This window comes from Rhinopithecus roxellana, chromosome 7, assembly GCF_007565055.1.
Source record: "Rhinopithecus roxellana isolate Shanxi Qingling chromosome 7, ASM756505v1, whole genome shotgun sequence".
NCBI classification, from domain to species: domain Eukaryota; kingdom Metazoa; phylum Chordata; class Mammalia; order Primates; family Cercopithecidae; genus Rhinopithecus; species Rhinopithecus roxellana.
In genome coordinates this window covers 57,857,973-57,881,364 of record NC_044555.1, presented here as the reverse complement: position 1 = coordinate 57,881,364, position 23,392 = coordinate 57,857,973, and the positions used below count along the sequence as shown (strand labels likewise).

The 23,392-nt window shown below is 59.4% G+C and overlaps 3 protein-coding genes across 9 annotated transcripts in view; 2 read left to right on the top strand and 1 right to left on the bottom strand.

Annotated features, from left to right (window-relative positions):
• The window catches only part of PDZD4 (PDZ domain containing 4), a 29,210-nt gene extending 23,501 nt beyond the window's left edge, over positions 1 to 5,709 (top strand). For 2 of the 7 annotated variants that reach the window (XM_030933482.1, XM_030933481.1), the window contains exons 3-8: positions 559 to 649; positions 1,072 to 1,170; positions 1,777 to 1,839; positions 2,301 to 2,402; positions 2,702 to 2,812; positions 3,005 to 5,709. In XM_030933482.1, the coding sequence (XP_030789342.1) occupies positions 559 to 649; positions 1,072 to 1,170; positions 1,777 to 1,839; positions 2,301 to 2,402; positions 2,702 to 2,812; positions 3,005 to 4,552 (2,014 nt within the window). In that variant the 3' untranslated portion in view covers positions 4,553 to 5,709. Of the gene's footprint in view, positions 1 to 251; positions 473 to 558; positions 912 to 1,071; positions 1,171 to 1,776; positions 1,840 to 2,300; positions 2,403 to 2,701; positions 2,813 to 3,004 lie in introns of those variants that run through there. The other 5 variants (XM_030933487.1, XM_030933485.1, XM_010361737.2 and 2 more) reach the window with 4 other exon arrangements.
• Positions 5,710 to 9,729: 4,020 nt separating this feature from the next.
• SSR4 (signal sequence receptor subunit 4) lies at positions 9,730 to 13,695 on the bottom strand. The gene is made up of 6 exons (XM_010361741.1): positions 13,503 to 13,695; positions 11,719 to 11,837; positions 10,681 to 10,755; positions 10,398 to 10,487; positions 10,089 to 10,154; positions 9,730 to 9,893 (listed from the first exon to the last, which is right to left on the bottom strand). The coding sequence occupies exons 1-6, from the start codon at positions 13,567 to 13,569 to the stop codon at positions 9,789 to 9,791; spliced, it is 522 nt and encodes a 173-aa protein (XP_010360043.1). The 5' UTR covers positions 13,570 to 13,695; the 3' UTR covers positions 9,730 to 9,788.
• A 43-nt stretch (positions 13,696 to 13,738) lies between these two features.
• Positions 13,739 to 23,389, top strand: IDH3G (isocitrate dehydrogenase (NAD(+)) 3 non-catalytic subunit gamma). Its single transcript, XM_010361740.2, has 13 exons — positions 13,739 to 14,012; positions 17,714 to 17,755; positions 17,989 to 18,000; positions 18,275 to 18,372; positions 18,744 to 18,856; positions 21,001 to 21,061; positions 21,181 to 21,313; positions 21,538 to 21,671; positions 21,986 to 22,088; positions 22,189 to 22,335; positions 22,680 to 22,774; positions 22,857 to 22,917; positions 23,182 to 23,389. Exons 1-13 carry the CDS (start codon positions 13,932 to 13,934, stop codon positions 23,281 to 23,283), a joined length of 1,182 nt encoding a protein of 393 aa, XP_010360042.1. The 5' UTR covers positions 13,739 to 13,931; the 3' UTR covers positions 23,284 to 23,389.
• Positions 23,390 to 23,392: the final 3 nt, after the last annotated feature.

Genomic DNA, 23,392 nt, shown 5'->3' with positions numbered 1-23,392 from the left:
GGGCCTTTCATCCAGGCCTGGTGGCTCATGACCGCGTGAGCGCTGCCTCATTCTGCTAATCTTAGCTCGGGCTGTGGGGAGGTAGGCCACAGGGCCATGAGCAGCCAATCTTAGTTTTGGGGCCAGGAAGGTAGCCCCTGGAGGTAGGGTGGGCCTCCCTCTGCTCTGCAGAAGTCCTCCAGGGCCTGGATAACTCCTGGGGGCGTTGCATGAGTGGGGCCAGTACTGGGCGGGCGGGTGGGTACCTAGAGATTGGAGAAGTCGGTCCCTGCCAGCTGGTGTGGTTGGAGGAGTCTGGTCTGCGGGACGGGCGAGCTAGTATGTGCAGGTCCTCCGTGTGGATGCCGCACACTCAGGTGCGAGAAGTGTCCCCGGTCTTTGCATGGCTGCATGTTGCCCAGGAAGGAGCTCTGCAGGAGGCAGCTGGGCCACCCACCCTTGAGAGCACAAGCAGAGCAGGTCTCCGTGCCAGGCACGCTGGGATTGGCCTGCCTGGGAGCTGGGGCTGAGGTGTGAGAGGACAGCCAGCCGGTCTGACCCCCACCTTCTCCTGGGCAGCCCCCCCATCAGCCATGAGTATTATGACCCGGCGGAATTTATGGAGGGCGGCCCGCAGGAGGCAGACCGCTTGGACGAGCTGGAGTATGAGGTGAGCCGGGTGGCCAGGCCAGGGCCCGCAGCCAGCTGTGGCAGCCGCCCCGACGCCTGCGTGCCTTCCTGCCCAGGCCTGACCCCGTGGCCCTCCCGGCACGTGTCTGGCTGAGTCAGGGAGGGTGCGGGTGAGGTTACATGTTCTGTCCATGTTGGTGAGTCCACGTCCCATGCATGTCTGTCTTCTGTGTCCTGTGCCTGTGTGTGCCTCGCGCATTTCCTGGGAGGGAGACCACTGAGTACATGCGCCACCTGGGATGGTAAGAGAGACCCTCAAAGCGGGGACTGGAAACTGAACTCAGGGGTCCCAGAGGAAGCTGAGGGGCTGCGGGTTGAGGGGCTGGGCTGTGCTGCCTGCTCCCTCACTCACGCATTTCTGGGGCTTTCTACCTCTGCTTCCTCCCGGACCCCTCGTGGCAGGAGGTGGAGCTGTACAAAAGTAGCCACCGGGACAAGCTGGGCCTGATGGTTTGCTACCGCACAGACGACGAGGAGGACCTGGGCATTTATGTCGGAGAGGTATGCAGACGGGTATGCCCCAGCCCCGAGGCCCCTCCACGTGGCCTGCCCATGGCTCAGAGGCTGCCCGTAAGGTCCCAGCTAGCAGAGACAGGGCATCACAGCCAGGGTACTGCGTGGTGAGGCGAGGATGGTCGATGGCTTCAGCCACTGTCCACTGAGGCAGTCATCTGCAGAAAGAGGCCTGTGCCCGGGCGGGACAGCAGATGGGCCTGAGAACGAGCAACAGAGCTGCTTTCTAGTCCCCTCCTCAACCCGTCTTGGGCAGATGTCTGTGCATCCCCAGGAGGGGTGGCCCCTCGCCCCTCCCTACTAGCAGCATCCCACTAAAGCCACCCTTCCAGATGGACAATGTCCTACTTCCCACCAAGTAGCTCAGGGCTGACCAAAAGCACAGGCTTCCATGCAGAGGAGCCTAGGAGTGCCAGGGGCAGGGGCAGTGAGAGGCGACTACTCCACAGCCTCTGCCCCTGCTTTCTGGGACTCGGGGCTGGAAGGGGAGCCAGAGAGCCTTCAGCTTGCTTTGGGGACCCTGAGGTGAGCCTGCTCCCTTCTACTGAAAGGGCATGTTAGGCACCAAGTCCCCAAGATGTGTGTGTCCTGCAGGTAAATCCCAACAGCATTGCAGCCAAAGACGGCCGGATCCGTGAGGGAGACCGCATCATCCAGGTGAGCACTTGCAGGCTGCCCTGGCCCAAGGCCCCGCTGCACCTGTCGGCCCAGCCACCTCTCTTTAGCCAGTCCCTAGCTCTCTCCCACTAAGAGCCAAGCCTGAGGCCCAGCAGCCTGCCATGTCCCAAACCCAGGCTGAGTCTCATCTCTCGCCTGCCCACTCACCCCAGTGGCTCCCGTGTGCCTATGGGATTTGCTGGCATCCAGGGCCCCTGCTGCTCTGAAACCTCCTGACCCCTCTCCCTTTGCTCCACTCCATGCTGTCCTGAGCACACATTGGTTCTTGCAAGAGCCAGGCCGCCCTCTCCCTGGTACCCTCCACTTAGTTGCATCCTCCCGGAGCTCAAGCCCAGCCTAGCCCAGCGGAGCCCAGAGTGCTTGGGCTCCCTGCACTCGCCCAGGGTCCGCCCTAGGGCCAGCCCTAGCATCCTTGTTGATTGTACCCTGGCCTGCCTCAGATTAACGGTGTGGACGTCCAGAACCGGGAAGAGGCGGTGGCCATCCTGAGCCAGGAAGAGAACACCAACATCTCCCTGCTGGTGGCCCGACCTGAGAGCCAGGTGTGTGTGCCTGGCAGGGCGACCCAGGGCCACGACATCAGGCTTTCTGTCTTGGAAGCTGCTGGCCGTGACTAGGGCACACATGTGCCAACAACCTGGAGTTGATGGAGGGTGGGTGGGCAGGGGTCTCTTGGGGCCCGTTTCCCCTCCTGGCCTCTGAAGGCTGAGTGGGCTGGGACCTTGTCCCCCAGGTTGTTGAACTTCACTGAAACAAAGAAACAAAGTGTGGGGCCCAGAGCAGATAAGGGCATATGGGGAGGTCCTTGAAGCTGTGGGGACACCAGGGCCTGTCTCCACAGCTGGCGAAACGGTGGAAGGACAGCGACCGGGATGACTTCCTGGATGACTTTGGCTCTGAGAATGAGGGGGAGCTGCGTGCTCATAAACTGAAATCACCCCCTGCCCAGCAGGTGAGGAAGGAGAAGGGTGCTGGTGGGGAGGGCAAGAAGGAAAGAACTGGGTGGAAGGCGCTGAGGCTGTGCAGGGTCTCCCAATGCTTGGCAGGAAAATGAACCAGGTCTGAAGCCCTTTCAATCCTGTGACATCCCGTGACATCCCTGTCCATGGGACCTAACTGAGCGGTACTTACCTTTCTGCTGTAGCTCCGAAACGAAGAGGAGAAGGGGGCTCCCGATGCAGGCCCAGGCCTGAGCAACAGCCAGGAGCTGGACAGCGGGGTGGGCCGGACTGACGAGAGCACCCGGAACGAAGAGAGCTCTGAGCACGACCTGCTGGGGGACGAACCCCCGAGCTCCACCAACACCCCGGGAAGCCTGCGCAAGTTTGGCCTGCAAGGGGACGCCCTGCAGAGCCGGGACTTCCATTTCAGCATGGACTCTCTGCTGGCCGAGGGGGCGGGGCTGGGAGCTGGCGACGTCCCGGGCCTCACAGATGAGGAGTATGAGCGCTACCGCGAGCTCCTGGAGATCAAGTGCCACCTAGAGAACGGCAATCAGCTGGGCCTCCTATTCCCCCGGGCCTCCGGAGGCAACAGTGCCCTGGATGTCAACCGCAACGAGAGCCTGGGCCACGAGATGGCCATGCTGGAGGAGGAGCTACGGCACCTGGAATTCAAGTGCCGCAACATCCTGCGGGCGCAGAAGATGCAGCAGCTGCGTGAGCGCTGCATGAAGGCCTGGCTGCTGGAGGAGGAGAGCCTCTACGACCTGGCGGCCAGCGAGCCCAAGAAGCACGAGCTGTCTGACATCTCCGAGCTGCCTGAGAAGTCGGACAAGGACAGCACCAGCGCCTACAACACTGGGGAGAGCTGCCGCAGCACCCCGCTGCTCGTGGAACCCCTGCCCGAGAGTCCCCTGCGGCGGGCTGCAGCCGGCAACTCCAACTTGAACCGGACCCCTCCCGGCCCCCCTGTTGCCACCCCCGCCAAGGCAGCTCCTCCACCGGGGAGCCCCGCCAAGTTCCGGTCCCTCTCCCGGGATCCTGAGGCCGGCCGGAGGCAGCATGCGGAGGAGCGCGGCCGCCGCAATCCCAAGACCGGGTTGACCCTGGAGCGCGTGGGCCCCGAAGGCAGCCCTTACCTCTCGCGGCGCCACCGCAGCCAGGGCCAGGAGGGCGAGCACTACCACAGCTGCGTGCAGCTGGCCCCGACGCGAGGCCTGGAGGAGCTGGGCCACGGCCCCCTGAGCTTGGCCAGTGGCCCTCGGGTGGGCGGGGTGGCGACCGCGGCCACTGAAGCACCGCGCATGGAGTGGAAGGTGAAGGTGCGCAGCGATGGAACCCGCTACGTGGCCAAGCGGCCCGTGCGAGATCGGCTGCTGAAAGCCCGTGCCCTGAAGATCCGGGAGGAGCGCAGCGGTATGACTACCGACGACGACGCAGTGAGCGAGATGAAGATGGGCCGCTACTGGAGCAAGGAGGAGCGGAAGCAGCACCTGATCCGAGCCCGCGAACAGCGGAAGCGGCGCGAGTTCATGATGCAGAGCCGGCTGGAGTGCCTGCGGGAGCAGCAGAATGGCGACAGCAAGCCCGAGCTCAACATCATTGCCCTGAGCCACCGCAAAACCATGAAGAAGCGGAACAAGAAGATCCTGGATAACTGGATCACCATCCAGGAGATGCTGGCCCATGGCACACGCTCGGCTGATGGCAAGCGGGTCTACAACCCTCTCCTCTCGGTCACTACTGTGTGAGCTGCCCCGGCGGGTGCACGGCCCAGGCCCAAGGAGCCCCCTGGGGCCCCAGCCCTCACTCTCCTATAGAGATTATGTGTGTGTGTGCGCGTGCTCGCTGTGCGCATGCACACACCTCCCCGTCTAGGTGTGCGCACAGGGCTTTGTTAGCAGAGAGAAGCCCCTGAGGAGAAGGGACGCTTTTCTTCTTTCTGCCCAAGTAAAGTGACGACGCTAGTGGCCAGTATTGGGGGCACACCTGTAATGGGCACCCCTTCGGCTGTGCGTGTGCATTTCCCATTCCCCATGCTCTTGCGTGTGCTTGCACGTGCACGCACACACATACCCAGTGATCTCTCCACCCGACCCGTGTACTTGCAGACAGGGAAGTTGAGCTGAAAGGAGCACAAGAGAGTGTCCGGCTTCGCTGCTGAGCTCGGCCTCTCCCCGCTGCAGTTATTTGTAGACAAAGGCACCCCGATTTTTGTGGTTTTTCTCCCTTTCTGTGCTTGCCAATAGTTGTTTTGTTTTGTGGACCTGACCTGGGGGCTGGCAGCTCCTTCAGGCAGCCTGGCAGAGGTGGAACTCCCCCCTCCACTGATGGCTGGGAAGGGAGTTGGGGAGGAAGATCGGGAGGGAGGGCTGGGGATGGATGGGAGGGAAGGGGAGGGAAAGGTGGGAGGAATGGGAAGCAGCTGTTCTGGTGGCTTCCACTCTGAGGTGTGGGAACGGGGAGCTTTTGGGGGGCACCTGTTTCCCCAGTGACTGAGAGAGAGCAAGACTGCAGGAACGGAGGGGTCTTGCAGGGTGTCCACTAAGAAGTCCCAGAGCCCGTTCTGTGTCCCACACCATCTGGAGCAGGGGCTTCTCTTCTGAGTGAACTGAGGAAGGTGATTAGAAGGGTCTAGAAGCCAAGCCCCATGAGCAGCAGTGGAAGACCTTGGGCCATGCGGCCTGGAGAGGACTTGGTGGTGATCCGCAACCTGGACCCCAGTGAGGTGGTGGGCTGACTGGGAAGTAGAGGCCCCCAGCCTCCTCAGGATTTTCACGTGTGAACTAGGCTGCCTGGGGGTGCCCCTCAGGCTTGGAGAGACCTGGATTGGAGGCAGACAGGCTGCACCACCCCTTCCCCCTGCATCTCGAGAATAAAGCAAAAGCTGCCTTTGTACTTGGTTGAATCGTGGCCTCCCTGTGTTCATTCTTATTGGGCTGGGGAAAGAGTTGTCAGTTTGGGGTGGGAGAAGGAAGAGGGGGCAGGGTTAGAGTCAACTGAAAGCCAGGCTGCAGCCCTCGGTTTGTCTCGAATGTCAGGAGCAGTGACTGTGACCTCCCATGGGCAATTGTGTGGCACCCCAGGAGGAGATATACCAGAGTCACCTGAGTCATTTCAGAGGTGTCACAGTCACAGGGTGGTGACCAGATGCAGAAGGCTGGCAGAAGCCTGACTTCAGACTAGCCTCCAGGCAAGGGCCATGGTCATCTCCATGGACCAAACCGTAGGTGGGGCCCACTGCTGGCACATGCCACAGAGAAGTGGGTTCCAGTCCTATCCTGCCCAGCAGGGCCTGGTGCCATCCACTCTGGAAGGCGGAAGCTGCCCTCCCCATTTGGTGATCCCACAGTGCCTAGCAAGGTGCTCAGTTTGCAGAAGGCACTCAGTGGATGTCTTGGCCAGATAGATGAATACCCATGTTGTTGCCAGGGCCCTTCCATCCTGGGAGCTCTCAGCAAACCTTCGGGCTCTGTCAAGTGCCAGGAGCCATGCTCAATGCTGGGCAGGGTCAGGGCCTCAAAGACAACTCCGCAGACAACATGGGCACAGCCTGCCATGGGAGTGGTGCCCCCTGGAGTGGGCAGTGCTGCCGTGAAGGAGCGGAAGTGGTCAAGGAGGCATTCAGATTCTCCAGAAAGAAGACAGTATAGGCCAGGCGCGGTGGCTCATGCCTGTCATCCCAGCACTTTGGGAGGCATTCAGATGCTCCAGAAAGAAGACAGTATAGGCCGGGCGCTGTGGCTCACGCCTGTCATCCCAGCACTTTGGGAGGCCAAGGCGGGTGGATCACGTGAGGTCAGGCGTTCAAGACCAGCCTGGCCAACATGGAGAAACCCTGTCTCTACTAAAAATACAAAAATTAGCCGGGCGTGGTGGCAGGTGCCTGTAATCCCAGCTACTCAGGAGGCGGAGGCAGGAGAATCGCTTGAACCCGAGAGGTGCAGGCTGCAGTGAGCCGAGATTGTGCCACTGCACTCCAGCCTGGGTGACAGAGTGAGACCTCTGTCTCAAAAAAATTTTTTTTTTCATTTAAACTTCTCTAAGTACTGAGATCTGGGCAGCAAGTCAGTGACAGATTAGATGCTAAGAAGGTTGTGAAGGAAAAGTCCCAGTGCCTGTTCCCAGAAGCCTGGAGTCCCGCTGCAGGGAAGTCTGGATCACAAGGGTGCCGGCTGCCTCTCTGACGCATAGCAGCTCTGGGAGGGAAGGCCTGGCATATCACACCCCACCAGCAGGGAAGAGGGGAAGAGGCTTGCTGGCTAGGTGGCAGGAAGGGGAGCAGAGGGCAGGGGCTAGAAATAACAGCTTCCCCCACCCCTCAGGGCCTCACCCCCATGAAGGCTTGGCACATCCAACCCTTGACCAACTCCCTAACCCTGCCCCTCGGGGGAATAAGGCTCCAAGGGCCCAGCCCCTGCCACAGAGCATTGGCCAGAGTTGATTGGAGATGGAGGTCAAACTGTTCCCTTGGCCTCCCTCTAGCTGCTGGGGGCCTCACTTGGATGGTCCTAAAGGCATCCTCCTTCTTCCTCTGGTGGGGTGCCCTCCAGTGTTCACGGGATGTGGGCCCAGATGGGCCTGGAGGCTGGAGTCCCTTGGCTGGTTCAGGGAGAGGTGGCGCCAGAAAGGCTGGCAGCACTTGGCTACCTGGAATAGCAACTTCACGTCCGGGTCCCACTGCCATCAGGCTTCGTGGCAGAGCCAGAACTAAAAAGAGCAACTGGGTGCCCAACAGCCGCGCCGGTGCCTGCCACACCTGGCCTGCCCCAGCCACCTGCCCTGCACAGGCTGCTGGGTCTCCTCTGGAATCTGGAAACTGCATCTGCTGGCAAAGTTGGTGTGGCCCCTCAGCCCTAACGCTCCTGCTGCACTGTTCTGGGGTGAGCGCCCAGCTCTTCCTAGGAGCCTGCCCATTCTTGGCAGCTGGCCCCACCCAACCCCCTTCCCAAGGCCTGGGGTGGGAAGAGGGTTCCCTGCTTGTACAGATGACCCCCCTACCCAAGACTGCTTGGCAGACAGACCCAGGTCACAGGCAGCCTACACCTGCTCCTGACACCCCCGGCCCCTCAGAGTGCCACTCTCTCTGGCAACTGAGCTGGAAGTACTGAGGAGCCCCTACCTCCCAGGCAGGTTTTGGGCCTTTCCTCCTTTTCCAGAGCAGCCTTGGCTGGGCACAGTGGCTCATGACTGTAACCCCAGAACTTTGGGAGGCCGAGATGGATGGATCACCTGAGGCCAGGAGTTCGAGACCAGCCTGGCCAACATGGTGAAACCCCTGTCTCTACCAACAATACAAAACATTAGCCGGGCGCCGTGGCGGCGCCTGTACTCCCAGCTACTCGGGAGGCTGGGGCGGGAGAATCGCTTGAACCTGGGAGGTGGAGGTTGCAGTGAGCTGAGATTGCGCCACTGCACTCCAGCCTGGGCAACAAGAGCGAAACTCTGTCTCAAAAAAAAAAAAAAAATAGGCCGGGCGCGGTGGCTCAAGCCTGTAATCCCAGCACTTTGGGAGGCCGAGACGGGCGGATCACGAGGTCAGGAGATCGAGACCTGGCTAACATGGTGAAACCCCGTCTCTACTAAAAAAATACAAAAAACTAGCCGGGCGAGGTGGCGGGCGCCTGTAGTCCCAGCTACTCCGGAGGCTGAGGCAGGAGAATGGCGTGAACCCGGGAGGCGGAGCTTGCAGTGAGCTGGCATCCGGCCACTGCACTCCAGCCCGGGCGACAGAGCAAGACTCCGTCTCAAAAAAAAAAAAAAAAATAGCCTCTGGAGATTTCCATTTCTCTCCAGTAACAGCCAATGGGTGACCCAGACATCAGGAGTTTGATGGCTGGTACCAGTGGACTCCCTGACACCTTGGAGTAGGCACTGTCACTGCCTCACAGCTGAGCAAACTGACTTGGGTCCCATAGCTGGGAAGGGCTCACCTGGGATTTGCACCCAATTCCTTTGGTCCCCAAGACCCTCACTGCCTCACGGGCCCTCAGTGCCACTAAGGAATGCCATTAGCTAGTCAGGAGCCAGCATGTGCCAAGCTGAAAAACAGGCTGATGGGAGAGGTGCAGGATGAACTGCAGGTGTGTCAGGCCGGGATGCCTGCCTGGTATCCTGAGGGCACGGGTGCTCTTGGGAGAGGGGTCTCTAGGAGGAAGTTGATGTGCCCCTCACAGGTGGGGTTTTGTTTTGTTGAGACAAGGTCTCATTCTGTCACCTGGGCTGGAGCACAGTGGTGTGATCATGGCTCACTGCATCCTTGACCTCTCCAGGTCGAGTAGCTGGCAGTACAGGCGCATGCCACCACACCCAGCCAATTTTTCTGTAGAGACAGGGTCTCGCCATGTTGCCCAGATTGGTCTCAGACTCCTGACCTCAGGTGATCCTCCCACCTCGGCCTCACAAAGTGTGGGGATTACAGGTGTGTGCCACCACACCTGGCCATGGGCGTGTATTTTCCCAATATCCCATGAAGGCGCAGCACACTGGAAGCAAGGTGGTGTGGTCAGGGTGTGGAGTGTGGAGGGGCTGAGCCCAGACAGTTGCACACCGCATGGGCAGGGTGGGGGAACTTGCTGTGCCTGAGGGCGGCGCAGGGAAACCCCTCTGCGTGCAGACTGGGCCCGGGGCTTCCAACACAGGAGCTATAATGGAGACCAGGCTGGCTGTCTCCCCATGGAGCCTGTGGGGCCACCTGGGGATGAGTTGGCCAAGCCCACTGCCCTCACCAGAACCAGGAGAGAGACACTGGGAAGGTGGACACAGGGTTCTGTGGGGACCAGACAGAGGGCTTCATTGGGAGGAAGGAGGGGAGTTCTGGACCAAAGCCTGCCCCTTTCCCGCCTGGTGCCTCTGCTGGCCAGGCAGACAAGGGGACGCTGGGCCCCCAGCTCTCCCAGTCGGGGGAAGGCACAATAACGCAAGCCGACAGCCTCAGGTCCTGTGATGTTTATTGAAGGCAGCAAGGGCAGGGCTGGGGTGCCGCCCTCAGGCCTGGATGTGGCTCTTTGCGCTGAAGGCCAGGTAGTAGATCACGATACCAATCGCCGCAGCCAGCACCTCAGTGGACACCCAGGGCCCGTTCCAAGTGCCCTGAAAAAAAGGAGATCACAAGCCAGCTCAGGTGGGTATAGGCAAGCAGAGCAGCCAGCGCTGGTCACTCTCCACCAGGGGAACCAAGACATGCTGGCCAATCACGGCCCAGCAGCGGAGCCGGGGCTGTGGAGAGGATGAGAACCTTCACTCAGCCCAACAACTCCAAAAAGGAGGACAGACCAGGCCACTCACCCGATGGTCCACGCTGACTGTGAACAGGGGCGGGATGATGGAAATGTCCTCGTTATTCCTCTGAGCCTGCAAGGGAGGTGTCAGGGTCAGGGGTGCCCAGCGTGCGGGGGTGGGAAGGGGAGGGGAAAGAGATAGGAACGCTGGCCAGAGCCCCAGAAAAGGAAAGGAGAGAAATGGGCGAGAGACACTGAGAAGGAGACAGGATCACAGAAAGGCCACCCAGCTCAGGACTCGCTGCCAGCGCCTCCCAACCCGGCCCATCCTGCTCCCCAGGGACAGGGGAGCCCAGTGGGCTGCGGGAGCCCTCACCTTCCTGAGGAGGCTGTAGGACTCCTCGTCGAAGAATCTGACTTCATAGGTGCCTGCGTGGGCGCTCTTGTGGTCCAGGCTCCAGGACACCTGGGTTGGGTGTGTTGAGCAGGGTGTGGGCAGAGTAGACACGGAAGGGCCACCCTGCCCACCAGTGCCCACACCACAGCACTCCAGCAGCCAGAGCCCACAGCCCCTGGCCCTGGTTGACCGGCCACCCCTGGGGCTTCAGGTCATACCCGGGAGCAGGGAGCCCCGTGGCAAGGGAACCCTCGGCCCTCACCTGGTAACGCCCCACGTCCTGGCCTCGGGTGACAGGGAACTGTTTTCCAGCGACGTCAGCATAGAGAGCCATGTTCTAGGTGGAGACAAAGGCAGGGTCACCTTCTGCCCTCTCTGGGTGTAGGCAGAGGAACCCTGTGCGCTGCTCACATGGCCTGCAGATGGGTAGGCTAGGCCCAGTTGGGGGCTGCAGTGTCCCTGGCAGGAGGTTCCAGGTAACACTCACCAACCCTGTGACTGGCCCTCTGCGTCGGTCTTCACTACGGAGGCACAAGGCCAGATCCCCATGGTCGGACCTAACTGGACGCACAGGAATTCTGCTGACTGTGAGCAAGGGCGGGATGATCAAAAGGGCCGAGTGATTTTCCTGAGTCTACAAGGGAGGTGCTGCGCTCAGGGCTGCCCAGTGGGCTGCCCAAGGGGTGCTTTACCCTAAGAGGGCCATACCCAAAAAAAAGGCCCCATTTCCTTCTTTGGACTTTTGGGAACGTAGGTCAGGGGCCAAGGCCAAGGCTCTTCAATCTTGAAGTTAAAACACCCGAAACCCTGTCTCTACCAAAAAATACAAAACTTAGCTGGGCATGGTGGTGAGCACCTGTCATCCCAACTACTCAGGAGACTGAGGGGAGAATCTCTTGAACCCGGGAGGCGGAGGCTGCAATGAGCCAAGATCGTGCCAATGCACTCCAGCCGGGGCAACAGAGTGAGACCCTATCTCAAAACAAACAAAAAACAAAAACAAAGACCAAACACCCACACAGACAAACTGGCCAATGGCAACCAGGGTGGGCTGCCCTTTCTCCCGGTTCAGATACTCATTCGGGAAACAGGTTGTGAGCCCAGTGTTACCTCGTGTAGGCACAGCACACAAAGCAGGTGAGGAAGGTGACCTGTCAACACTGGCTAGGATCTGGCATTGCCGTGCCCCGATCTCTCCGGCACCCCAAGAGTTGGAATCTCTGTCGACATGGGTCCCCCATCAACTGGCAGTAAGGAGCACCCCCCACCCGCCCTCTTGTCTGAGACCCCACTGTCTCACCTGGACCCTGTTCTTGCATGTCAGGGAGATCTCCACAATAAAGACAGTCTCGGTGGAAATGACAGCGTCAGAAGTGGTGTAGTAGGAAGGGGTGATCTGGGGCTCCAGGCAGGCCTCAGCTGCAAGGAAGAGGGAGAGATGCTTGGGTAAGGCCAGCTCGAGTATCCCAGTCTGAGGGCAGGATGGCCGGGCCCTGCCTCACAACACCGATCAGCTGGGGACGCACGGGATCCCCCCGCCCCTTCCAGGTGGGATCCAGACAGATCCAAGTGCTCGGTCACAAATGCAGTGGCAAGGTAGGTGGGATGGCTGTGAAAGCAGACTGGAGAGGGGCAAGGCCGGCTTTCTGGAGGTGTGCAGGAAGAGCGAACGCGTGTGCTGGTGGCAGGTGGGCGCTGGATTCACTGGACAATACATGCCAACGCTTGGACCTATGACACGGAGGCCAGGGGGCCAGGCCAGCCTCAATTCAGAACCACAAACGGCCTGGACGAGTTACTGAAGGCATCCTCAGCAGAGACATCGGGGGTAGGGGCTGCAGGCAGGCAATGCACTGGGGCTTTCGAGATGAGAAAGGGTCTCTGCCCCTGGCCAGTTGACAGAAGGCCAAGACTGGCCCCAGCGTCTCCTGAGGAAGCAAACGGGAGAGACTCTGGTTCCACAAGCACAACTTGTTAGCTGTGAGAGAAAGGACCCTGTCTTAGCCTTCTCCATAACCACAGAGGCCCACAGGAAAGATAGGCTGCCGCCTACATCAGACGGTGTGAAACAAACGCTCCCCAAAATGGGAACGTTCTCAGTCACCAGCTGTCCAACTGTGATGCCCTGGCAGAATGACGGCTTCAGCAGAGGACGTCAGAGAAGGCTCTGGGTCTGGACCACAGGAGGCAGATCCCTAGGAACAGCGTGCAGGCCGTTCTCATGGGCCAGATGCTACCAGCCCTTCTGTGTCCCGCCTAAGTTGGGCCTGCTTCCTGTGGCGCAGGGGAGCCCCCGAAGGGTTTTATGCCAGGCTTGTCCTCTGGATAAGTCCCTGGCTATAACTCAGGGAATTCCTGAGGAGCAGACAAGAGGGTGCGGGCAGGGAGGCCAGTTAGACTGGCAAAACGTTGCAGGCAGCAAGGCTACTGGCCTAAAGGACGGCAGAAAAGGGAATGTGCAGAAAGCCACCCCTGTCCAGTCCTGGCCCCCGGGCCCGGGACTGGCTGCTGCAGCCACCTCCTAAACACACTCTGGAGCCTCAGACCCTCATGAACGCAAATCGACGGGACCCCTGGTCGGCTCTGCCGAAAACTTTGGTAAGGGTAAGGCAGGGCCCTCCGGAAAAGCCAGTCTTCGGCCTGGCACTCAAGGTCCTGCGCACCTTTGGCTCCCCATCTAACTCGCCCCGTTCTTGCTCCCTCTCCTCACTGAGGTCCCTTCCTAGCTCATGTGGCTCCTCCAGCCCTGCGATCGCTCAGCGCTACAAAGCTTCGTTCTGGTCCGACCCCGCAGGGAGCGGGAGCGGGGACATGTGTCACGTTCCGTGCTGGAGCTGGGGGCCAGGCGCACGGTGGAGGCTCCGGGACTCCTCTTCGTATGGGCAGACAAGGAAAAGCCTGGCTGCCGGTAAATGTGCCCGAGGTGCTTTGGTCCCCGCGTCCCAAGGCCGCCTGCCTCTCGGAAGAAGGCCCGGCCCTCAGCGACGGACCCCGAAAGGCCAGACCCCCGCATCCCTCCTCCCCGCAACACCACGTGGGGTGGGTCAGAGGCTCGCCAGAAAGAAGCCCCGACTGGGCCGCTACCTGAGCAGCGGGAGAGGCTGGACAGCAGGAGCAGCGCCAGGGCGCCGAGATATGCCATCGCCGCCATCGCCTCTTCTCTGCCTAGAGGAAAAGAAAACGAGCTCCCATGAACACGAGGGGCAAACGAGGAAGAGCGACGCGTAAGTGACAGCGGCAGCCAATCGTGCACCAAAGGGCCGGGCCGGTATTGTGACGTCTCTGGCAGCACTGACGTGGCCCCTCCCCGAGCCAGGGGCCCAGCCGGTCGCGAACCCCCCTCAACATGGCGGCAGCGGCGCTCTAGGCGCCGGAAGGGGGCGTGGGAATCGGTGAGACCGCGCGCGTGCGCAGTACCGGGCCCGCGCCGGTCCCCGAAACTTCGCACCCCGTCGAACTCTCGCGAGAGCGGTGTCTGCGTGTCGGGACGTGCGGAGGCTGTCACTTTCCGTCATGGCGCTGAAGGTAGCGACGGTCGCCGGCGGCGCTGCGAAGGCAGTGCTCAGGCCAGCCCTTCTCTGCCGTCCCTGGGAGGTGAGCAGGGAAAGGGCCACCGGACCGCGGCAGCGCTCGCGGGGGAGCGGTGGGGTAGCCGCTCCCGAAGCAGTCTGGAGTCCGATTGGCTAGGAGAGGGCTGCGCGCCGGGGTTGATTGGCCGCCTCCGCCGTCACTGAGGGGATTGGCCGAAATTGGCCCTGGGCCGGCTCCCCCAGGGCGTCTGCATCGGGTGGCGAGGGGGCTCCGGACGGGCCGGGAGAGTGAGCCACGGCGGCTGTCACCTCCTTACTGTCCTTGAAGGAGCCCTTCTGACGCAGTCACTCACGTATCCCGGCCTGCCTTTCTCAAACCGCTTCGGGAATCCGGTTCCGGGACTCAAATTTCTCCACGGGTTCCCGTCTCGTTGACCAGTTTGCCACCTGTCCCCGTGGCAAAGAACCGGACTTTGCTAGTCATACCCCATCCTCCCACAGTCTTAGAGCCCCAGATGCCTTCCCCCGAGGCGCCTGGAGTGGGAAGGAGCTAGGGTTTCTGAGGCTGCGGGGGTTTTGCTTCTGCTTTTCTCGGTCTGCGGTCTTGCGTATTCAGGTCTGAGTCCTCTTTCCTTACACTTATTTAAGAAGAGGTTAATTTAGGTTCTAGGTGGGCTGGAAACCATCTGAAGCAGCTGTGAGCCAGCACCTGGCCCTGATGGGTAAGAGGTTTGACTTCTAGGCCATGCTCCCCCACTGACCCAGTGCGTGACCTTAGGCCAGTTTCTCCTCTCTGTGGGTTCCAGTTTCCCCTTTGGAACCCGGAGGGGAGACTTCATGTTCTCAAAGGATCCTGTCAACTCTGACTTTCCAGAACTCCGTGACTTTGTTGCCACTCCCCAGGGACACCTCTACTTGCTGTGTTTTCTCCTTCTGACATCTGGGGGAGGTGCTTGTGCCTAATGAAATTCTCTTGACGATGCCGACTTCTCCCACCTTGCTGCTGAAAGGACGGCAGCATATAGTGGCTTTCCAGAGGCTCTGATGGCTCTAGCAACTGGGCTCCTGTAGGCTGTCGGTGAAGACATGTGCCTCCCCTTTGACCTCCCGTGTGTGTGCTTGTGTGTGCGTTGGGGTGGGAGTAGGGGACAGTGAACGGTGGGTAGCTGGGCAGTGCCTTGCCCTGAGACTGATTGTCCTGGGTATGGGAACCCTTACAGAGGAACCCCAGGTCTTGGATCCCACTGATTTGGACGCCATGGGAGAACATGCAGCCGCCATTGGCACATGGTCCGACAGAAATGTGCCAAAGAGAGAAGCCTCAGCAGGCATAAGATGTAGGCTGTGGATGTTCTTTCTTTCTGTGGAACTATGAAAGGGTGATGGGAGAGCGGGAGGTGTGTGCATATTGCATCCTGCCTCACACCTGGCTCCTTTGATTGGTGGCTTCACAGGGAAGTCAGGGCACAAGGCAGAGCCTTTGCGACCTCCTGAAGGAAAGTGCCTGCATCTGTACAGTACGGTCAGGGAAGTCCATCTGGAGCGCTCTCTGGGTCTTTTGCCAAAGTCCAAAGGAACACCTGGCACAGGGACCGGGTGACGGAGAGGTTCAGCCCTGGTGGTGATGTTGCCATCTGTGAGGGAGGTCCATGCCCTCAGGAGATTGGCTTGCTGCTGCAGCTGAAGCCCAGGAGGAACTACTGCTCGGAGTTGCAGGGGTCCACCTGTGACCCCCCAGGGACACCAGCCTTGAACTCTGACCTGAGGTGCCAGTGGGGTAAAGGGGCAGGCGTGCTATGTAGCACTAGCTACTGTGAGCAACTCACACACCTCCTCTCGCCTAATCTTTCCAACAGTCACGGAAAGTAGGTACCTCCATTCTGTGAATTTCAAATGAGGCCATGAAGCCATCTTGAGAGGAGTGGATGGTGGATTTGGACCGAGGCCTTCCTAGTCTCCAGTTCTTTCTTCATTTTCTGAGGTGCTTGTTCACTCGGGAAATGTTCCTTATGTCCTAGCTCTGGGCCAGGTGCTGTGCTGGGTCCTAGGGTGACAGTATTGGACCAGACTGACTTGGCCCCTCCTCTCGGGCTCAGGGGTTGAGGAGGGAGCAATGCAGTGATGACCTAGGGAAGGGAGTAAGTAGGACCTTAGGATCCCAGCTCAGTAGCCTTAGGGTATCAGGGAGAGCTCCCTGGAGGAAGGTCCATCGAAGCCACCTTCTGCGTGCTTACAAGAGCCCCCAAATAAGATGATTTCAGATGCTGACGAGCGCTAGAGAGAAGACAGAAAAGTCCCAACTGTGCCTGTGGTTGCAGATCCAGGTGCCACACAGATCAGCTGAGCTCCACTCGGGGCTGTGGTCCTTGTGGTCATCCTCTCCTAGCCCCTGGCTTGGACTGATGAGTGGTACATCTGCACTGCCAGCGCTTGGGCAAGTGGGCCCCTTGCGAATGCCAGCCAGATACACACAGACAGGGAGAGGTCAGACTCCACCTGAGCCTTCTGGACTTCTAGCAGGAAGGCATGGCTCTTTGGCCAATGGCTGTGATGCTTCTGCCATTGGCTGGAACAGTTTGCTCCTGTCTGGTGGTCAAGTGGCAGGACATCCCCAAGTAACGGGGAAGACCTTGGCTCTGCCACCATCTCAGGTGTGTTCCTAGGTGGGGCTTCTTCCAGGACAGCAGGTCACTTGGCACCTGGCACATTTGGCTTAGGCAGCTTTGGCTCTGAAGCTGTCCGGCATTTCCAGGCAGGGCGTTGGGGACATTTGGCATCCAGTGGTCTTTTCCGAAGGCCTTCCTAGAGTTGGGTTTCTGTTAGCAACCTTCCAGAAATGGCTGGATGTCCCTACACATTTGTTTTCAGTTTCTAACACCGCAGGGCCATTCCCCAGGGGGCCAACAGTACTTGTCTCAGGGAGGCTGAAGGCTGGGTACTACCTTCTTATCTCCCTATTCTGCGTTTTCCGTAGCGACCACATGCCGCTTCTGTAATAAGGAAAAGTGCTCAGCGAAGTGATAACATGACTGTTGTCATGGATCTGTGCTTTTTCGTAATGATTTCTCTGCTGTACCAGGGTTAGTTTGCCAATTTTCGCATGTTACAAGCATCGCTGAGCAGGAATAACTGGCCAAGAAAATAATCAGAAGCAAAAAAGAGAAGGGAGGGCAGGGACACGCCTTTTAAGAAATTTTCCGAGGCCGGGCGCGGTGGCTCACGCCTGTAATCCCAGCACTTTGGGAGGCCGAGACGGTGGATCACAAGGTCAGGAGATCGAGACCATCCTGGCTAACACAGTGAAACTCCGTCTCTACTAAAAAATACAAAAAACTAGCCAGGCGCGGTGGCGGGTGCCTGTAGTCCCAGCTACTCGGGAGGCTGAGGCAGGAGAATGGCGTAAACCCGAGAGGCGGAGCTTGCAGTGAGCTGAGATCCGGCCACTGCACTCCAGCCTGGGCGGCAGAGCGAGACTCCCGTCTCAAAAAAAAAAAAAAAAAAAAAGAATAAATAAATAAATAAATAAATTTTCCGAAGAGCCGAAGGAGGCAGGAGGCTGGAGTGCCTTCTGCTTTCCGGGTGTTCCAGCGGGTCGGCCCTGGGGACAGAGGCTTCGGAGCTAATTGTCTATTGTGCCCCTGGCAGTGGGCCATGCTGCACAGACAGGGGACCCGCCAGGGCACAGTGGGGACGGTCCGTTTTTCCTTCTAGCTTGGCTTTCTGGGCTGGACATCAAACCAACCTCTGGTGTTTGGTCTCTGCCAGGTTCTAGGTGCCCACGAGGTCCCCTCGAGGAGCATCTCTTCAGTAAGTACCTGCCCGTGCCCACGCATGTGTCTGTCTCCATGTGGCTGCAGTCGTACGCGTGTGCGCACGGCCTGTGTCCTGTCTTCTGAGATGCGGTCCCCACGGGTTACCCACCCCTCTTCTGGGAGTTGTACTGGCCAGCATCCCCCCGGGAAAAGGCCCCACTTTCCTGGTCACAGCTTGCTCTTGGAACCTTGGCTAATTATGTCTTCTTCCTTTCTCCTCCTTTCTAGCAACAAACAATTGTGAGTATTCTTCTTCTCTGCCTGTTAGGTTTGGGGGGCTCTTGGTTGCTTTGGGGTTGACTAAATTCCAGGTGGGGTTGGGCTGCTGCTGACTCAGGAGTCCTGGATGAGCAGCCCTGTCTGGGACGGGGCTGCCCCAAGTTGGCACCTTGTGACGGGGTGGCCTGTGGAGTCAGCGCCAATGGGAAGAAGGGAACTAGCTGGAGCCCATGGGGGCCGAGCTGGAGGCATGTGGGATCCCCAAAGGCCCACCTTCACTCTCTGCCTCCCACAGCCTCCATCAGCTAAGTATGGCGGGCGGCACACAGTGACCATGATCCCAGGGGATGGCATTGGGCCGGAGCTCATGCTGCATGTCAAGTCTGTCTTCAGGTATGGAGCTCCTGGGTACCCGCATTGTCCTCAGCCAGGGGGCCCTGAGGACTTTGTGCCAAGAGGGGCATTGCGCCCAGAAGCACTTGGTGAGGCCATGGCAGGACTACCTGTAAGCCCAGGCCTTGCGTCGCATGGCCTGTGATGGCGCCAGGCTGGTCTGGGCTTGGGGAAGGTGGCACCAGTCCTGCCACAGTGTGCATTGTGGAGTTCAAGCACATCCCCATCAGTTGGTGAAAGTGGGCCCAGTCCCTTCTCAGTTAGAGCCAGATCAGGGCAGGTAGCAACAGGAGAGTGGTAGCCTGGGCAGGCTTCCTGGAGGAGGTGCGGGGAGGGCCTGGGCCAGCCTCCCTGACCCTGCTCTCCCTCAGGCACGCATGTGTACCAGTGGACTTTGAAGAGGTGCACGTGAGTTCCAACGCTGATGAAGACGACATTCGCAATGCCATCATGGCCATCCGCCGGAACCGTGTGGCCCTGAAGGGTGAGCTCCAGGGCCAGGGGCCAGGATGGGGCCCTAGGTGTGATTTCTTTCTTCCTTCCTTCCTTTCTTTCTTGCTTGCTTTCTTGCTTGTTTTCTTGCTTGTTTTCTTGCTTGCTTGCTTTCTTGTTTTCTTTTCTTTTTTTTTTGAGACAGAGTCTTGCTCTGTCTCCCAGGCTGGAGCGCAGTGGCGGGATCTTGGCTCACTGCAAGCTCTACCTCCTGGGTTCGCACCATTCTCCTGCCTCAGCCTCCCGAGCGGCTGGGACTACAGACGCCCGCCATCACGCCCGGCTAATTTTTTTTGTGTTTTCAGTAGAGACAGAGGTTCACCGTGTTAGCCAGGATGGTCTCAATCTCCTGACCTTGTGATCCACCCGCCTCAGCCTCCCAAAAGTGCTAGGATTACAGGCGTGAGCCACCATGCCCGGCCGCTTTCTTGTTTTCTTTCTTGCTTTTTTTCTTTCTTTTTTTTTTTTTTTTTGAGACGGAGTCTTGCTCTGTCGCCCAGGCTGGAGTGCAGTGGCCGGATCTCAGCTCACTGCAAGCTCCGCCTCCCGGGTTTATGCCATTCTCCTGCCTCAGCCTCCCTAGTAACTGGGACTACAGGCGCCCGCCACCTCGCCCGGCTAATTTTTTGTATCTTTACTATCAGTAGAGACGGGGTTTCACTGTGTTAGCCAGGATGGTCTCGATCTCCTGACCTCGTGATCCACCCGTCTCGGCCTCCCAAAGTGCTGGGATTACAGGCTTGAGCCACCGTGCCCGGCCTCTTGCTTTTTTTTCTGAGATGGAGTCTCGCTCTGTTGCCCAGGATGTAGTGCAGTGGTGCAATCTCGGCTCAGTGCAGCCTCTGCCTTCCAGTTTCAAGCAATTCTCCTGCCTCAGCCTCCCGAGTAGCTGAGATTACAGGCATGTGCCACCACGCCCAGCTGATTTTTGTATTTTCAGTACCTGACCTAGTGATCCGCCCACCTCAGCCTCCCAAAGTGCTGGGATTACGGGCGTGAGCCATCACGCCCAGCCTGCATGATTTCTTTTACCTCCCTCTGAGCTGACTCTTGTGGGGTCCCACGGCTCTGATTTCAGGGCTTGTCTGACTAGAGAGGACCCTTGTGCTTGGAGACTGGGTGGACGCCTCCTCAGGCCTGTTTGCGCTATGATGCTGGTATTCGAGTGGGAGCAGCTGTGTGTGCGTCTGTCCAGTGACAGGCTCCCTGATGGGCTCCCTCCCAGCCCTCCTTCCTTCTTGAGACAGTCATCTCTGCTGGGGTCAGCTTTGACCCTCAACGTCTTTCTTCACAAACCAGGTATCACAGAGATGTAGTTCTGACCCTCTGCCTGGTGCTTCGGCTGCAGCCAGCCTGGGGGTGGATGGCACAGCCCAGGCAGGGATTCTCGGGGCTTCGCTTGAGGTTCTTAAACTGCTTCCATCGCTCATTTTGCACACTCAGCCCATTACCTGTACTGTGTGAGGAGCGTGTGAGCAAAAATGAGCCCGGGAGGAGCCCAGGCCCTGGCAGTCAAGTGGAGGGGCCTTCGTGCCAGCCACAGGGGAGCCCTGCACTCAGTGGAGCGATCTGGACGGGGTGGCGCTCACCAGCAGGTGGCCTCTGTTTGGCACCCTCTGACTGCTGTCTCCAGCGGCCACCAGCCTCTGCTTCCCTTACTCCAGGTGTCCTGGGTCGTAGGGCAGGGCCCGGCCAATCCGTGGCCTTCTCCAGGCAGCCCCTGCCTGCCTCTGAGTGTGGTGCCTTGACGTGGGGTCCTGGCAGTAACACCACCAAGGCCACCTTGCTAGCTCCAGCCTGGCCGGCCAGCCTGTTAGTAAAGACTGGTCACTTTCTGTTGCTCCAGAGCCTGGACAGGGAATGGCATGGCCGCCTGGCCGGTTGCCAGCCTTTATTCATTTATTGACTTGTTCATTCCACCGCTCAGTGGTTATTCATGGAGCACCTGCTCCACCAGGCACCCTTCGAGATCCCTGAGCATATAGCCTTGTGGGGCTTAGACTGGGAGTTGCATTCTATTGTTCCATTCAGCATTTTTGCTCCCCAAGTCTTCTCCTGACCCTGGCAGACTTCAGCTGCCCTACTGAAGTGGGGTGGGGATGGGCAGTGCCACTAAGCCTGTGTTGTGTTTTGCAGGCAACATTGAAACCAACCATAACCTGCCACCGTCGCACAAATCTCGAAACAACATCCTTCGGTGAGATCCGGGTGTGCGGGCTGGGGGCTCGGTGGGGCTAAGGTGGGGTGAGCCAGCGGAGTCTGGCTCCAGTCAGCCACCTGTCAGGCCTAGCAGCCTCTTTCTCTGTCCCCTCCCAGCACCAGCCTGGACCTCTATGCCAACGTCATTCACTGTAAGAGCCTGCCAGGCGTGGTGACCCGGCACAAGGACATAGACATCCTCATTGTCCGGGAGAACACAGAGGGCGAGTATAGCAGCCTGGAGCATGAGGTGTGCATGGGCGGCCCAGGATGAGCCCCCCTAGGGTCAAGATTAAGGGGAGAGCTTAAGGAACCAGGGACAGGCGTACCCTCAGAGGGCAGGGGCTGTGCCCGAGGGAGAAGTCAGAAATACGCAGCTGGGGTGCTTCCCACTGTGGCCCCGTCACACCAGCTTGTTTGGCCAGTGCCGCTCTTCAGTAGCACATGGGTCTCTTCTCCCCATCCCCTCCTCAGAGCGTGGCGGGAGTGGTGGAGAGCCTGAAGATCATCACCAAGGCCAAGTCCCTGCGCATTGCCGAGTACGCCTTCAAGCTGGCGCAGGAGAGCGGGCGCAAGAAAGTGACGGCCGTGCACAAGGCCAACATCATGTATGCCCCCTGTCCCCTGACCCCTCTGAGAGTAGTCCAGAAGCAGCTGCAGTGGCCTGCTTGGGCCTGCTCTCAGGGATTTGTGGTCCAAAAGCCCAGCTAGCCACCGAGGGGCCACCCCAGGCGAGTGCCCTGTTGCCCTCGAGGCATTGCCAGAGCCCACACTTAGGGGAGGTAGGGTGGGATTCTGTCCGTTTTGCTGGTGAGGGACAGGTTAGAATTCAGACCCCAGCCTCCTGGGGCCTCTGCATGCCCCATGCCTCCGGCTGACTTGCGATGGCCAAGCTGGTGTCCTGTTCCTAACCCCTCACCAGGAAACTGGGCGATGGGCTTTTCCTCCAGTGCTGCAGGGAGGTGGCAGCCCGCTACCCCCAGATCACCTTCGAGAACATGATTGTGGACAACACCACCATGCAGGTATCAGCCTGTCCAGTGCCACCCCTGCCCTGGGCACCCTGGACTTCTGTCACCCATGCTCCCAAATCTGCCCTCAGCCAGCCCCCTCTTTGTCCCGTAGCTGGTGTCCCGACCCCAGCAATTTGATGTCATGGTGATGCCCAATCTCTATGGCAACATTGTCAACAACGTCTGCGCAGGACTGGTTGGGGGCCCAGGCCTTGTGGCTGGGGCCAACTATGGCCATGTGTACGCAGTGTTTGAAACGGTGAGTACTGGGGGCAGGGATGCAGCTTGCCGCCTTTTTCCGGTTCACAGACTTACTGAGGCACACTCATCCCATCAGGTTCGCCCGTTCAAAGTGCATGATTTAGTAGTTTTTTGGATATCCAGGGTTGTACTGCCATCACCACCATGTCATTCCAGAACGTTTTCACCACCCCACGAGGAAAGCCTGTCCCCATAAGCTGTCTGTTCCCACACCCTCCCCCGGCCCCTGGCACCTGCTGGTGGGCTTTTGTCCCTATGGAGTGGCCTCTTCTGGACACGTCACAGGAGCAGAGTCACCATCCTTCTGCCCTCCACCCACTCTCCTTCGTCTTGCCTCCCCAGGCTACGAGGAACACCGGCAAGAGTATCGCCAATAAGAACATCGCCAACCCCACGGCCACCCTGCTGGCCAGCTGCATGATGCTCGACCACCTCAAGTGAGTGGTTCCCGGTGCCCCGCAAGCCCCTGGCCAGCCCTCCGGGCCCCAGGGACTGAAACCTGGCTGTCCCGTCCTCTAGGCTGCACTCCTATGCCACTTCCATCCGTAAGGCTGTCCTGGCGTCCATGGACAATGAGAATGTGAGGTTCCCCTTGCACCCTACCCTGCTGCCCCACGCAGTCTCCCCCTGCAGCCTCCTGTAGCCCACCTCATGCACTGACCGTGGTCCCCAGGGGAGGGTGGTAATGGATCCCACACCACCTTCTGGCCCTTAGCTGGTGCCACTCCCCTCCTGTGGCAGTCCCAGCCCTGCATGCCACAGGAGACAGTGGGTAGCCCTGGGCCACCTGTACAGCGGGGAATGGCAGGGCCTGGCGTGTGCCAAGCCTGCCTGTGTCCTACAGATGCACACTCCAGACATCGGGGGCCAGGGCACAACATCTGAAGCCATCCAGGACATTATCCGCCACATCCGCGTCATCAATGGCCGGGCCGTGGAGGCCTAGGCTGGCCCTGGGACCTTCTTGGTTTGCTCCTTGGATTCTCCTTCCCACCCCAGCACCCCAGCCAGCCTGGTAGGCAGAGCCCAGAATAAAGCAGCTTCTGCCTAGACTT

Coding starts and splice junctions, on each gene's coding strand:
- SSR4 (XM_010361741.1), bottom strand. CDS start 13,569: ATGGCGGCGATGGCATATCTCGGCGCCCTGGCGCTGCTCCTGCTGTCC. Junction 10,488..10,680: donor AGGACGTGGGGCGTTACCAG/GTGAGGGCCGAG, acceptor CACCCAACCCAG/GTGTCCTGGAGCCTGGACCA. Junction 9,894..10,088: donor CAGTCAGCGTGGACCATCGG/GTGAGTGGCCTG, acceptor CCTTTTTTTCAG/GGCACTTGGAACGGGCCCTG.
- IDH3G (XM_010361740.2), top strand. CDS start 13,932: ATGGCGCTGAAGGTAGCGACGGTCGCCGGCGGCGCTGCGAAGGCAGTG. Junction 18,857..21,000: donor GAACCGTGTGGCCCTGAAGG/GTGAGCTCCAGG, acceptor TGTGTTTTGCAG/GCAACATTGAAACCAACCAT. Junction 21,314..21,537: donor ATAGCAGCCTGGAGCATGAG/GTGTGCATGGGC, acceptor TCCCCTCCTCAG/AGCGTGGCGGGAGTGGTGGA.